The sequence below is a fragment of the Sphaeroforma arctica genome (genome assembly GCF_001186125.1).
Source record: "Sphaeroforma arctica JP610 unplaced genomic scaffold supercont1.338, whole genome shotgun sequence".
Taxonomy (NCBI): Eukaryota; class Ichthyosporea; order Ichthyophonida; genus Sphaeroforma; species Sphaeroforma arctica.
The window spans coordinates 21,824-33,373 of NW_014040220.1; the positions used below are offsets into that span (position 1 = coordinate 21,824).

The 11,550-nt window shown below is 42.8% G+C and overlaps 2 protein-coding genes across 2 annotated transcripts in view; one reads left to right on the forward strand and one right to left on the reverse strand.

Moving 5' to 3' along the window:
• Positions 1 to 7,065, forward strand: part of SARC_05353 (hypothetical protein) — a 7,952-nt gene extending 887 nt beyond the window's left edge. Inside the window, exons 2-8 of the mRNA XM_014300787.1 lie at positions 1,312 to 1,467; positions 2,346 to 2,537; positions 2,901 to 3,227; positions 4,123 to 4,242; positions 4,944 to 5,050; positions 5,776 to 5,890; positions 6,248 to 7,065. Coding sequence (XP_014156262.1) covers positions 1,312 to 1,467; positions 2,346 to 2,537; positions 2,901 to 3,227; positions 4,123 to 4,242; positions 4,944 to 5,050; positions 5,776 to 5,890; positions 6,248 to 6,337 — 1,107 coding nt within the window. The 3' untranslated portion in view covers positions 6,338 to 7,065. The remainder of the gene's footprint in view (positions 1 to 1,311; positions 1,468 to 2,345; positions 2,538 to 2,900; positions 3,228 to 4,122; positions 4,243 to 4,943; positions 5,051 to 5,775; positions 5,891 to 6,247) is intronic.
• A 3,076-nt stretch (positions 7,066 to 10,141) lies between these two features.
• SARC_05354 (hypothetical protein) lies at positions 10,142 to 10,393 on the reverse strand (the record flags this gene model as incomplete). Its single annotated transcript, XM_014300788.1, has 1 exon — positions 10,142 to 10,393. The coding sequence occupies one exon, from the start codon at positions 10,391 to 10,393 to the stop codon at positions 10,142 to 10,144; it is 252 nt and encodes an 83-aa protein (XP_014156263.1).
• Positions 10,394 to 11,550: the final 1,157 nt, after the last annotated feature.

Sequence of the window (11,550 nt, forward strand, 5' to 3'; positions counted from 1 at the left end):
GTTATAGTTATATATATATATACTATTTAATATAGTTATGTATTTGTATGTATGTTTGTATGTGTATGTATACCTGTCTATTCCTATATTTATATCTATATTTTTGTATCTATATCTATTTTTACACCACTGCATCAGTGTCATGCTATATACATAACTACCATCCACTGAAGTATGTATTTAATTTGCCTGAACGTGTACAAACGTTTCACAGGTGCTGGTTTCTTTTTCCGTACATATGGAACAGGATGCATATAAACGTGTACAAATAGATGCTTCAAATGTGTACTATTCCTGGAAAGAACCTGCACAAATGTACATACCCTGCTTATTACTGTGCTGTACACATGTGATTTGGAACAGCATACACTTATTTATTTGATGTTTCTTACAATGTCTACTCAAATTGTGTATATAAATATATATATATATACATTATATTCGTGTGTGTGTGCGTGCATAATTTTACACGCGTGTTGAATCTACATAGATATTTATAGATATTGACAAGTTAGCTTCAACGTGGGCTTATTATATATATGTGTGTGTGTGTATCTATATATTTATATATATAGGTATATATGTATATATGTTATATGTATATATGTATGTATATATATGTGTGTGTATATATATATGTGTATATGTATGTATACATATATATATGTGTGTGTGTGTGTATCTATATATATATATATATATGCTATATGTATATATGTATGTGTATATATATATATGTGTGTGTATGTATGTATGTGCGTGTGTATATCTGAAGTGCATGCATCGACACATGTACATACTGAACTGTAGCGTCCGCCTGCAGTGACTATATATCACTTATATATCACTGCCGCACCTACAACTTAAAACATGCAGTAGTCCACCCTCTCATAACAAAAGTATCTGAATCACACCTTCTTTTCAATATCCTAGACCCCTATGTCTTCTACATACAATCCACCTTCGCATGACAAAGGTATCTGAATCACACCTTCCTTTCAATATCCTAGACCCCTATACCTTCTACATACAGTCCACCTCCTCATAATAAAGGTATCTGAATCACACCTTCCTTTCAATATCCTAGACCCCTATGCCTTCTACATACAATCCACCTTCTCATAACAAAGGTATCTGAATCACACCTTCCTTTCAATATCCTAGACCCCTATACCTTCTACATACAGTTCACCTCCTCATAATAAAGGTATCTGAATCACACCTTCCTTTCAATATCCTAGACCCCTATGCCTTCTACATACAATCCACCTTCCTTTCAATATTTAAACTACGTACTCTCCATCGTCACAGCGTGAGCTGGTTGCTGAACTGGAGAAGCTCGGTGGCAGTGCCTTCTGCCAAGGCTCGAGAGACTGCATGGTGTACTACATGTGTGTGTTCAACAAGGACGTGGATCGGGCTATGGAATTGTTGGCGGAGAGTGTGTTGAACCCTGCTTTGGCCCAGGTGTGTATGTGGACGGTATAGGCTGTGTGAGTTTAGGGGGGTTGATACATGCGTGCATATGTATATGTGTGTTTTATTTTAATTGGGTTGATTGCTGAGTCGTATGCCAATGTCTTTTCCGATATACTTTTATGATTCGAACTTTACGCACAAGTATGTGTTTGCCTTGCCCTTGAAGCATAGCTGCATACGTACCTGCTCGCATCAGCGTATGTATGTGAGTGGCAAGAGATAGCTACCTACTAGGTATGTTGTGTATATGAGTGGCAAGAGATAGCTACCTACTGTAGGTATGTTGTGTATGTGAGTGGCAAGAGATAGCTATCTACTGTAGGTATGTTGTGTATATGAGTGGCAAGAGATAGCTACCTACTGTAGGTATGTTGTGTATGTGAGTGGCAAGAGATAGCTACCTACTGTAGGTATGTTGTGTATGTGAGTGGCAAGAGATAGCTACCTACTAGGTATGTTGTGTAATGAGTGGCAAGACATAGCTACCTACTGTAGGTATGTTGTGTAATGGTGGCAAGACATAGCTACCTACTGTAGGTATGTTGGCGTATGCTTCTATGCACGTCAGTCTATGTGTATGTTTGTGCGTGTAGTTATCAAGACCCACTACACTCAACACAGCCCAACATTATCTGGGCCTCGTTGTTTAATGATAGGTTTTACTCACCGCAGCTGAAGCTCTGTAGCATTTGTGTATCCATGCCATGTAGCCAATGTCTGTTTCTAGGCTATATTTGTATGCTCTATTTGAACAACCGAGCCAGACAAACCCTGAACCTTAAACCCTAGAACCCCATCCAGCTTGCTCCTATACCTATCTACCATACTCATCCCATAGTCTCCTGACAACCGTCCTACCTTTGCAGAGCGAGATAGAGGAACAGAGACAGCTGGTGCTGTTTGAGAAGGAGGATATGCTGCAACGGCCCGAAATCGCAGTCACAGAGCTGATGTACGAAGCCGCTTACTCACAGTCAAGTATGGGACAACCACTGATCTGCCCAGACGACACCATCAACGCAATGACTCCCGAACTACTGCACAAGTACCACAAGCAGGTGTGTGCGCATTACGCAACTGTATATCTATGAATGTATATATATGTGTGTGTGTGTGTGCGATAAAAATGTGCCCGTGTTTCAGAAGGTAGAGTGTGGTGTGGGCGACAGTTGAATGCATGGACCTGATTGTTTGGTTGATATGTGCTGTTGGCGTATAGCTCTGTGCATGCGCTCACTTTTGCATTGATATATACGTATGGATTTTTTCCCACTCGCGTCTATCAACATGCAGACAAATAGACTGGTATCCGTGTTCCCACACTCATGCACATACATTCACTCACTCACTCACTCACTCACACATACCGACTTATGCACATATACACACTCACACACACGCACATACCCTTCCATTCCCAGTACTACATCGCTCCCAGGATGGTGGTAGCGGCCGCCGGCGTTCCGCACGAGAAACTGCTGTCACTGACCAAGCAGCACTTTGCCAACGTACCCAGTGCACCCGCCACACCTCTGCCCGAGTTTGCGCCTCAGACGTACGTAGGCGGGGCTTTGCAGAAGCACAGCGCCGATCTCAAGCACGCAAACGTTATCCTGGCGTATGAGGGCCTTCCCTGGGACCATGACGATATATATGCACTGTGTACGCTGCAGATGCTGATGGGTGGGGGTGCCTCGTTCAGTGCGGGTGGGCCGGGCAAGGGCATGCACTCTAGGCTTATGACCAGGGTGAGGGGTGGTGTGGGTGGGGAGGGTAGGTAGAATAGAGCAGGTTTAGGATTTTAAGGCGAGTTTAGAGTATGTGTTGCATGCACTAGGCTTATGACCAGGGTGTGTGGGTGGGGAGGGTAGGTAGAATAGAGCAGGTTTAGGATTTTAAGGCGAGTTTAGAGTATGTGTTGCATGCACTAGGCTTATGACCAGGGTTTGGGTGGGGAGGGTAGGTAGAATAGAGTAGGGTAGAGTATGTGGTGTTGTATTGTATGCACAGTGGTTGGATATAGTACGATTTATGTGTTGTGTTTGGGTATGGAAGAAGTCGCACTATATATAGCGGTTGAGTATAGTTGGAGTTTTGTTGTGGGTGTACAGTTATTGTACCGGTGTCCGTAGTGTATAGTACAATATGTATGTAGGAATTGCATATAGCATATGCATATGTTTATTCATATTTATTTATATATATATCTATATTATTTATATGTAGATGTATATTTATATGTATATGTATGTTGTACGTATTGTCCGTGTACGAGTGTACTCGAGAGTGTGCGTGGGCACTGGATGTGATGATAGCCGACCAAAGACCCCCCACTGATAAGTACTTAACTAGTCAGTGTAATGGTGTTGTTTGCAAATAAACAGAGTCTTGTGGTTTGCACAGACGCCTTTGATAGCCCCCCATGTTTTGTGAATTGACCTTGCCGTCGTCCTGCTATAACTAAGGTACTCCTCTCGTGGTGCGTTGTGGTGCGTTGGCTAGTATATTCACGCTGCCGTTACATCCGTTCAGCCCAAAGGAAGCTTCATACCAAGAATGGGCGCCAGTTGGTATAACTATCCTGACCTTCCCATCGCCACCACACTATGTTGCTCACATCCCGTCCCACTATTGACCGTGCAGGTGCTAAACCGGTACTACTGGATTGAGAGCTGTATGGCGCAACTCACCAGCCACAAGGACACAGGCTTGTTCTACATGCACGGCACCTGCGACGACGAGAATGTGCACAACCTCATGCGGGTAAGCAACAACATGGCTTATGTGACATGTAACGTTATACATGGCAGCAGCAGACTATGCAGTGCTGAGCCACGCCCACTGTTGTATAGGGGCACGCGTAGCCATAGCCGTATCATGCAGAGTGTTGTATTGATTTGATAACAGAGTGTGTTGTATTAATAACAAAGTGTGTTGTATTGACTTAATAACAAAGTGTGTTGTATAAATAACACAGTGTTGTATTGGGTTATGACCAGAGCGTGTCTTGTGACCATTGTGCCTGGGCAAAGCATCTAGTCGCTTGTCCGTTGGTAGTTACACGCATCTGCAGGTACCGCTGGTGTTGACTACATCCCATGGGCATAATGAATGTGATGTCCAGTAGCCGTAGTAAGCTCTCACTAGTGTGTACTTAGTACCATACAGATTGGTTGTGTGTCAGTGTGTGTGTCAGAATTTACCTACTGAAGTATACTCCAGCGCCCATTTCTCACATCACTTGTGCCTGTTTGCCCGTGACAGTCCGAACTTCCGTGTCTCTCACATAGGTGTTGTACTCTGGCGTTTGTGGAGCGATTGTTCCGTGTGCTCGTATTTAACTACTATATAAATGTGTCTGTGTCTGTTTTTGTGTGCGTGTATGCGTTGTGTATGTATATATATGTCTATCTATATATACATATATTTATACTATTGACACGTGTCTGTGCTTATTTCTGTAGGTGATGGAAGAAGAGTTCGAAGGCATGGCCAGCGCTGTCACAGATACCGAACTGTCGCGTGCGCAGAATCAGCTGAAGTCGCATCTGCTCATGAATTTAGAGTCGAGGTAAGTTATTGTCTGGGTACCGTTGTGTGCCTTACACCCTGTCCGTTGGGTTTGTTGTGCGACTTGTTCTATTCATACATCTTGATCGTCTTAGTGTTTAGAAACCCTGAAACCCTATACCCTTGATCGTCTTGTGACCCTGGCCAATAAAGGCGTTAGGCTTTGTATTAGGCCAGTATATTACAATTGCGTTTATAATCATGTATGTCCGTGGCTTGCACCTACTCTTTGGACTCATGATATGAGTGTACACTCTTGGATAAGTCCTTAATAATCATGTATGTCCGTGGCTTGTACCTACCCTTTGAACTCATGATTTGAGTGTACACACCTGGACAAGTCTCCATTCGCTGTGTATGCGGCTTGACCTGCTGGATTCGTATGGTCTTTCATACGTGTTGGTTCAATTGCCCAATAGTATGTTAAGTTATAGCCCATTAGTATGTTAAGTTATAGCCCATTAGTATGTTGAGCTATAGCCCATTCATACGTTAAGTTATAGCTCATTAGTACGTTAAGTTATAGCTCATTAGTACGCTAAGTTTTTTTTCAGTACGTGATTAGTACTGCACACACCTCCAGGCGCATGGATAGCCTCTCTGCATGCCATAGGTGGCACTTGGTATGCTGCATCGCTCTTGCACGCATAAACCTTCTCCTCACTACACCAACTCGGTATTCATTCATTCGCTTGTCCTTGTTTGCCATCGCCGCATTCTCCGCAGAGTGGTCCAATTCGATGACATCAGCAAACAGATCTTAACCACCGGCAAACGCATCCAGCCGCTGGAGCTCTGCCGGCACATCGATCTGGTAACGAAGGAAGATCTCGGGCGAGTGGTACGTTGTGTTGCTTTTTGCCGCAGACGTTTGGTGGGATCAAATTGTTTTCTCTATTCAAACGTGTCATGTTTTGTTTGCTAGTGGAAGATAGTGTATACTTAAGCTGTTGGGAAGCGCACAGTCTCGTTTAAATTTCGTTCTTATCGCACACTGTGGCCAACACCACCGGTATACACAGTACAAAAGACCCGTATATCAATTTACTTTACTATACAATAGTATTGATTTATCTAAATCCATATTGATATTGATTCGATATTGATTTTGATCTGTATTATATATATATATATATGTCCAGCTCATGTGTTGCTTCCATCAAACCAGAATATCTACGTTTATATTTTACCGCTTCAGGCTCGCCGAATGCTAGCAGGAAAGCCCACTTCCGCCATTTATGGTAATCTGGACAAGATGAGCCCCAGTGTTGTCGCCCAGACATTTTAGGATGAACATTCAATACGTTCGGAGAAGTGCAGATGGAGTGCAGATCAATGCGAGACCATGAAAGTGTGACGGGTGAATGGTTGCCTTATTGGCAGCAGAGGATGGATAGTCCTGTGTACTACTGTAGCTCTCGTTATTAGCCTCTCTCTCGTCTCAGCGTTCGACACCTCGTGATCACTACAGCGCCGACACTATTGTGTTGAAGTTCGTTTATATAGCGACTTGAAACGTGGACAATGTAGTACTGAATACAGAATCATGTTGGTCCTCTCACTGCGGGTGTTAGGAACCATAGCGGTTTTCTCGAGTTGGCGTGGTGTGACCTGCGAGAAAATACGGTTTCCGAACCTGCCACTGAGTGGAGTATGCTCAGGCTGTTAGCGCTAGAGAGCATGCCTGCATCGTAATCGCATTAAGAGACGGTTGATCGTAGGCGCTGTATATGTCGTGAATTGTACCACAAAGGAGCACTGTACTACCGCAACATCATTTGGGCTAATATTATTCAGTATGACAGAATGATCACTGGATCTTCCGTATGCGCGACAGCTGGAGCCTTTGTTGACGCCAAGTTGTCAGGGGAGTGACGAGGTGGGTGCATGACATCGACACGACCAGCACAGGCTACTGCGCTTTGGAGAGCGGCTACTTCAAATTTCTAGTAAAAAGCTACACCAGAGATCAGGCAATAGTTCTGGGTTGGGCAGTATTCTGTGAATATAAATAGGTTTGTTAATTAGCGCGTTGATTGATCGGCTTGATAGGTGATTCACGTGTTGTGTTTCTCTGAGGTACTCGGATATGTGTCAGTGCTCTACGGTCTCCTTGTCTTCTCTACGATCGTACGCTGTCGCTTATATTCGATTTGGGAACTGCATGGTGCTCTTATGTGACCTAATGTACGTCAATGAGTGTGCTGGCAGGTCGTACGTGTCATACCTACGTATCCTTAAGTTTATGTTTACCCTTGCTGTACAGCAAGCTTGGATTGTATGCTAGTTTCAAATCCTATGACCCGCCAGTTGCGCTTCAACCGGCACTTTCAATACTATGATGACTTCTACAGTGAAACATAGAAGCTATAGGTAAACTTGCCGCCGATCGCGAACTCAGATACGAGTGCTAGAATAGCACTCCGGCTTTTGTATTTTTTTTTACCCCATGATTAAAGAAAGCAATATGAAGATAGATATCGCATCCTTCGAGGTACGCGTATTGGTTAGTCGCGACGGTTGCGGGGATTTCATGACACACCCGTACGACCCCAATCCGCAATAATATTCACCTCGATAGCTGTAGATGTCGGATAAAAGGTCAGCATATAGACTCAATATTGCACCCAAAAGTTTTAGGTTGTGCTGACTTCACTTGTTGCAGTCGAAGTGTGTGTTCTTCTCAAACGATCTATTGCGATCAGCCCGGGTTATGCCTTTACACAGTTATCTTTTGATGTAGCAATTGTATCTTCTTGTGTGTAATACTCTTGTTTCTAGTCTATGTATCGACTATTTACGTCAGTCTGCGACTGATAATGGATTATGTTTGTTTGATTCTGATCTTCAATGCTAATCTCTCCTTTTTAAGGCTGTGATCATAGTGGTATGTGTTAATCTTACGTTGGATATGCGTGTGTGAGCGTGTGGTCCCTGTTGTGGGGATGTGATGTAACGTATCTTTCGTGACATGTGCTTTATTCATCTGCTATATTCTTGCATGTGTTGTTCCTTGATTTAAGTCATGAGCGTGTTTTGATGAGATGGTTTGCGTGATTAGAGATGCCTGATTTGTCAGTGATTGATTAGTTCGAACCCGTTGACATTTGCTTTGTTTTGTATGAAGTGGTGAGTTTAAAATATATTTTGTGTGCTTCTCTGATTTTGGGGAAGACTTCTGAATTCCATTCGATATGATTGCATCAGATGTTTGAACTCTGTTGGTGTGTCTTTATTCTTTTGTATCTATATACATATATTCTTGTCTTTGTTCCCTCCTTTTGATGGGTTATGGTTCACCTCTGGAGTTGAGGGACCTTCTTTGTTGTCGGTTGGCGGTGGTGTTTGGATATTCCACCTCTGATATTGAGGAATATGATCCATGTATAATGATTGATGTATGATTTGTTGGCTTTTTACGCGTTTCTAATTTTGTCACTGGTCTAGGCCTCGTTTGTATGGCATTATTCCACTTGTGTTGTGAAATTATGTCGCTGAATGTTCGGAGCGTGTCTGCACTTCATGTAGTTTTGTGTAGTGTTTGTACTTTTGTTGCTCATGAGTTGTTTGACTGTATGATTTCCAGATCGCGTGTGGACACCGCCTTCTTCTTTTTGTGGTTTGTGTTATGGAGTCTTATAGACTTCTTTCTTAACAGTCTGGTAATGTCGTGGTAATCTAACGTAGCAGGACTGCCTACTAGAGGGTAAATAAGAACGTAGATGTTGAATTTGACTATGAGCATTTGTACATGTACTTAGATGTTGCATTTAGACTGCTGAGTGCTGTGTGCACCTTTCCTTGTCTGAAAACCTTAGTTGTTCCTGCGCCCTTAAGCTCAATAAGTGTGATGTGTTATCCTTGTTCTAACCGCATTGGATGTCTTCCCTGCTATACGATCTATGCTTCCTACATTTAAATGGGCTGGTTATTATGGATGTTTCTGGAGTTTAAGATGGTTTTGCTTCCTATAGGAATCACTAGCTGATTGTCGTAGACTATTTTACACTGTGTTATTGACTTTTTAACACCACATAAATTCAGAAAAGAAGTTATTACAATGAATTACAATGACACATTTGTAAATTTTCACTCCCCAACATTGATATTGTTCTTATAGAAATATGTTTGTGGGGTTGTACACTCGGGATTACCTATATACGCTTACCTTAGGGTACGCCTAAACTTCTTTGCCTAGAACACTGAAATAAAACACTTTGTTGGGTACTTACTTGATACAACCATGAAACTCTTGTTGGGTACCTGGGTTATCAGGCGTTGGTTTCTGTCAGAGATGTTTCTTTTTCCTTCTTTTACTCTTTTGACTGGTATTCTTTCTGCCTTGCCCTTGGTCTTCCGTGTCGTTAGAGGATAGCTTCCTCTGACCCGTTGAGTGTCCCTTCTTCTCTTCTTGACCCCGCTCCGTGGCCTAAGCTGTTTCTAGTCCCTTTTTAAAATATTTTGTACCTTAAATTATCTAAGGCCCTGATGTATAACAAGTTTGTTTTCCTATTATTTGACTTACCGTGGTAAGAATATTGTTAAAAATGTATAGTTTGAGAGTAACCGAAAGATACGACCAAAGGAAACAGTAGACCTCTTCTTAAGTGCGAATCTCTCAGCTAAGTAAATTCCTAGGCTGAAGGACTCGCATTGAGTCTTTATTTGTGTTTAGTATTTTCTACACTCGACTTAATTTTTACTTAAGTGTTTCTCTCACACGCGGGAGCCCCGGTATCATCTATCGGTATTTCCGCTATATTTCTGATCGCTCTATCAGAAATATTGGATCCTAAATCCAAAACTCAGAATTTGCTAATCCTGGGTTTTGGGTTTAGGATTGGCTTTTCTGATAATCTGGTCCCTGGGGGCTACACTATCAAATCATAGTCTGGCGAAGTGATACAGACAACTGCCTTTGTGACCGTGGTCCATTGATCAGTGAGGGTAAATACGGACCATGTCACGACACCTAATTTCTCTTTCGCCAGCTAGTTTTAACATAGTAGGCTCTGATTTACGAGTTACATCAGTTATCTTACAGAATCTCGATGATATACATGAAATTTGCGAGCCCGGAACCAACAACGTTTTATTCATGCCCGTCAACTCGTACATCTAGAATGACACGCGCATCTTGCGGCCTGGCTTGCTCGATCCTCCCTTGATATATTGCTAGCGTCGCCTCTTCTTCCACATTAAGCATCCGAGCTGTGAAATCAGCAATTTTCTTGTCATTCTCCAAAATCTCGTCAATCGGTGAATCCGTCCCCTTCATGCCACGTAGACACTGATCATCATCATCGTCATCATCGTCCTTCCGGTCCTGACTTCGCGTGGCCATCGCCTTTGTAGTCTTGGACGTCTTCAATCGTTTGGCAGACGGCGGCTGGTATCGAACTCTGGTGATGATTGACTCTCATCCCCGCTCGAGCTTTTCGACTTATCTTCCACCTTAAAATTCCTCTTGTTGATCTTTTTCCGCTTCTGGTATTTATCAAAAGCGGACGCCAACTTTTGTAACGTTCGCATGTATTCGTCGGTGTCCGGATCCGAATTTGATTCTACTTCCTCCGATTCCGATTCCAAGGCCACTTGTCATTATGGTGTCCGGCTTTACGGTTCTGGTTCAGGTTCCGGTTGTTTCACCTCCTACAGTGAGTCCTTCTTCAAGCTTTTCTCACCCTTCTTTTCTTTGGACTTATTAATGACCTCGTCACTGGTCTCCTCCTTTGACTTCCTAACTTCTTGGACTTTTAAGTACCCTTCTGTCCTTCGGGCGCTTTGGGAGGTAGAGCCACCGCCATTAAAGTTTCGACCTTGTCGTCCGCTGAGGAGTCGGGGGTCAAGGTGGTTTTGGAACTCGTCACCATAGGTTGGCTCTTGTCAAGACAAATCCAACACTGTCATAAATATTACGGATGTTACAAATACAATATCAGTTCGGTACCAAGTATTGTACACAAAGATAAACTGACACCTGCCATAATGTCATAAGAGTTATGACACAGAACAGAAATACTTTGCACTTACGTGCGAACAATATACTTATAGATGGCTAAGTGAAGGATATATATAACCCTTACTTTACGATGAAATAAAGAGATACGTTACATGATTCAATAGTTCTAACAGATTATGGGCCTATTAGCTTACTATTCTTCTTCATCCCCTACACGTATCTGTCTTTACTGTGTCACAACTCTCTTCTCTATTTCGCTGTCAGTTTGACATTGGCTCCGCCGGTCCATCTTTCTAGCTTCGAGTTCACATGCAGTCCATCACCACTCCTCCATGGCTCCCCTCGCAATCGAAGTCTTCACTCTTCCTTCCGAGTTTGCATTTCTCGATGAGGCTCCAACATTCCACGCACGTAACTGGCCAGGATGTCCCATTTACACCAGTCTCCATGCAGCCAACACTCATCTTCTTAGCATTACTGACATGCTCAAGAAATTTGGTTATGACATACCAGTGTCTACTGCTCAGGTTCTCGCGCAT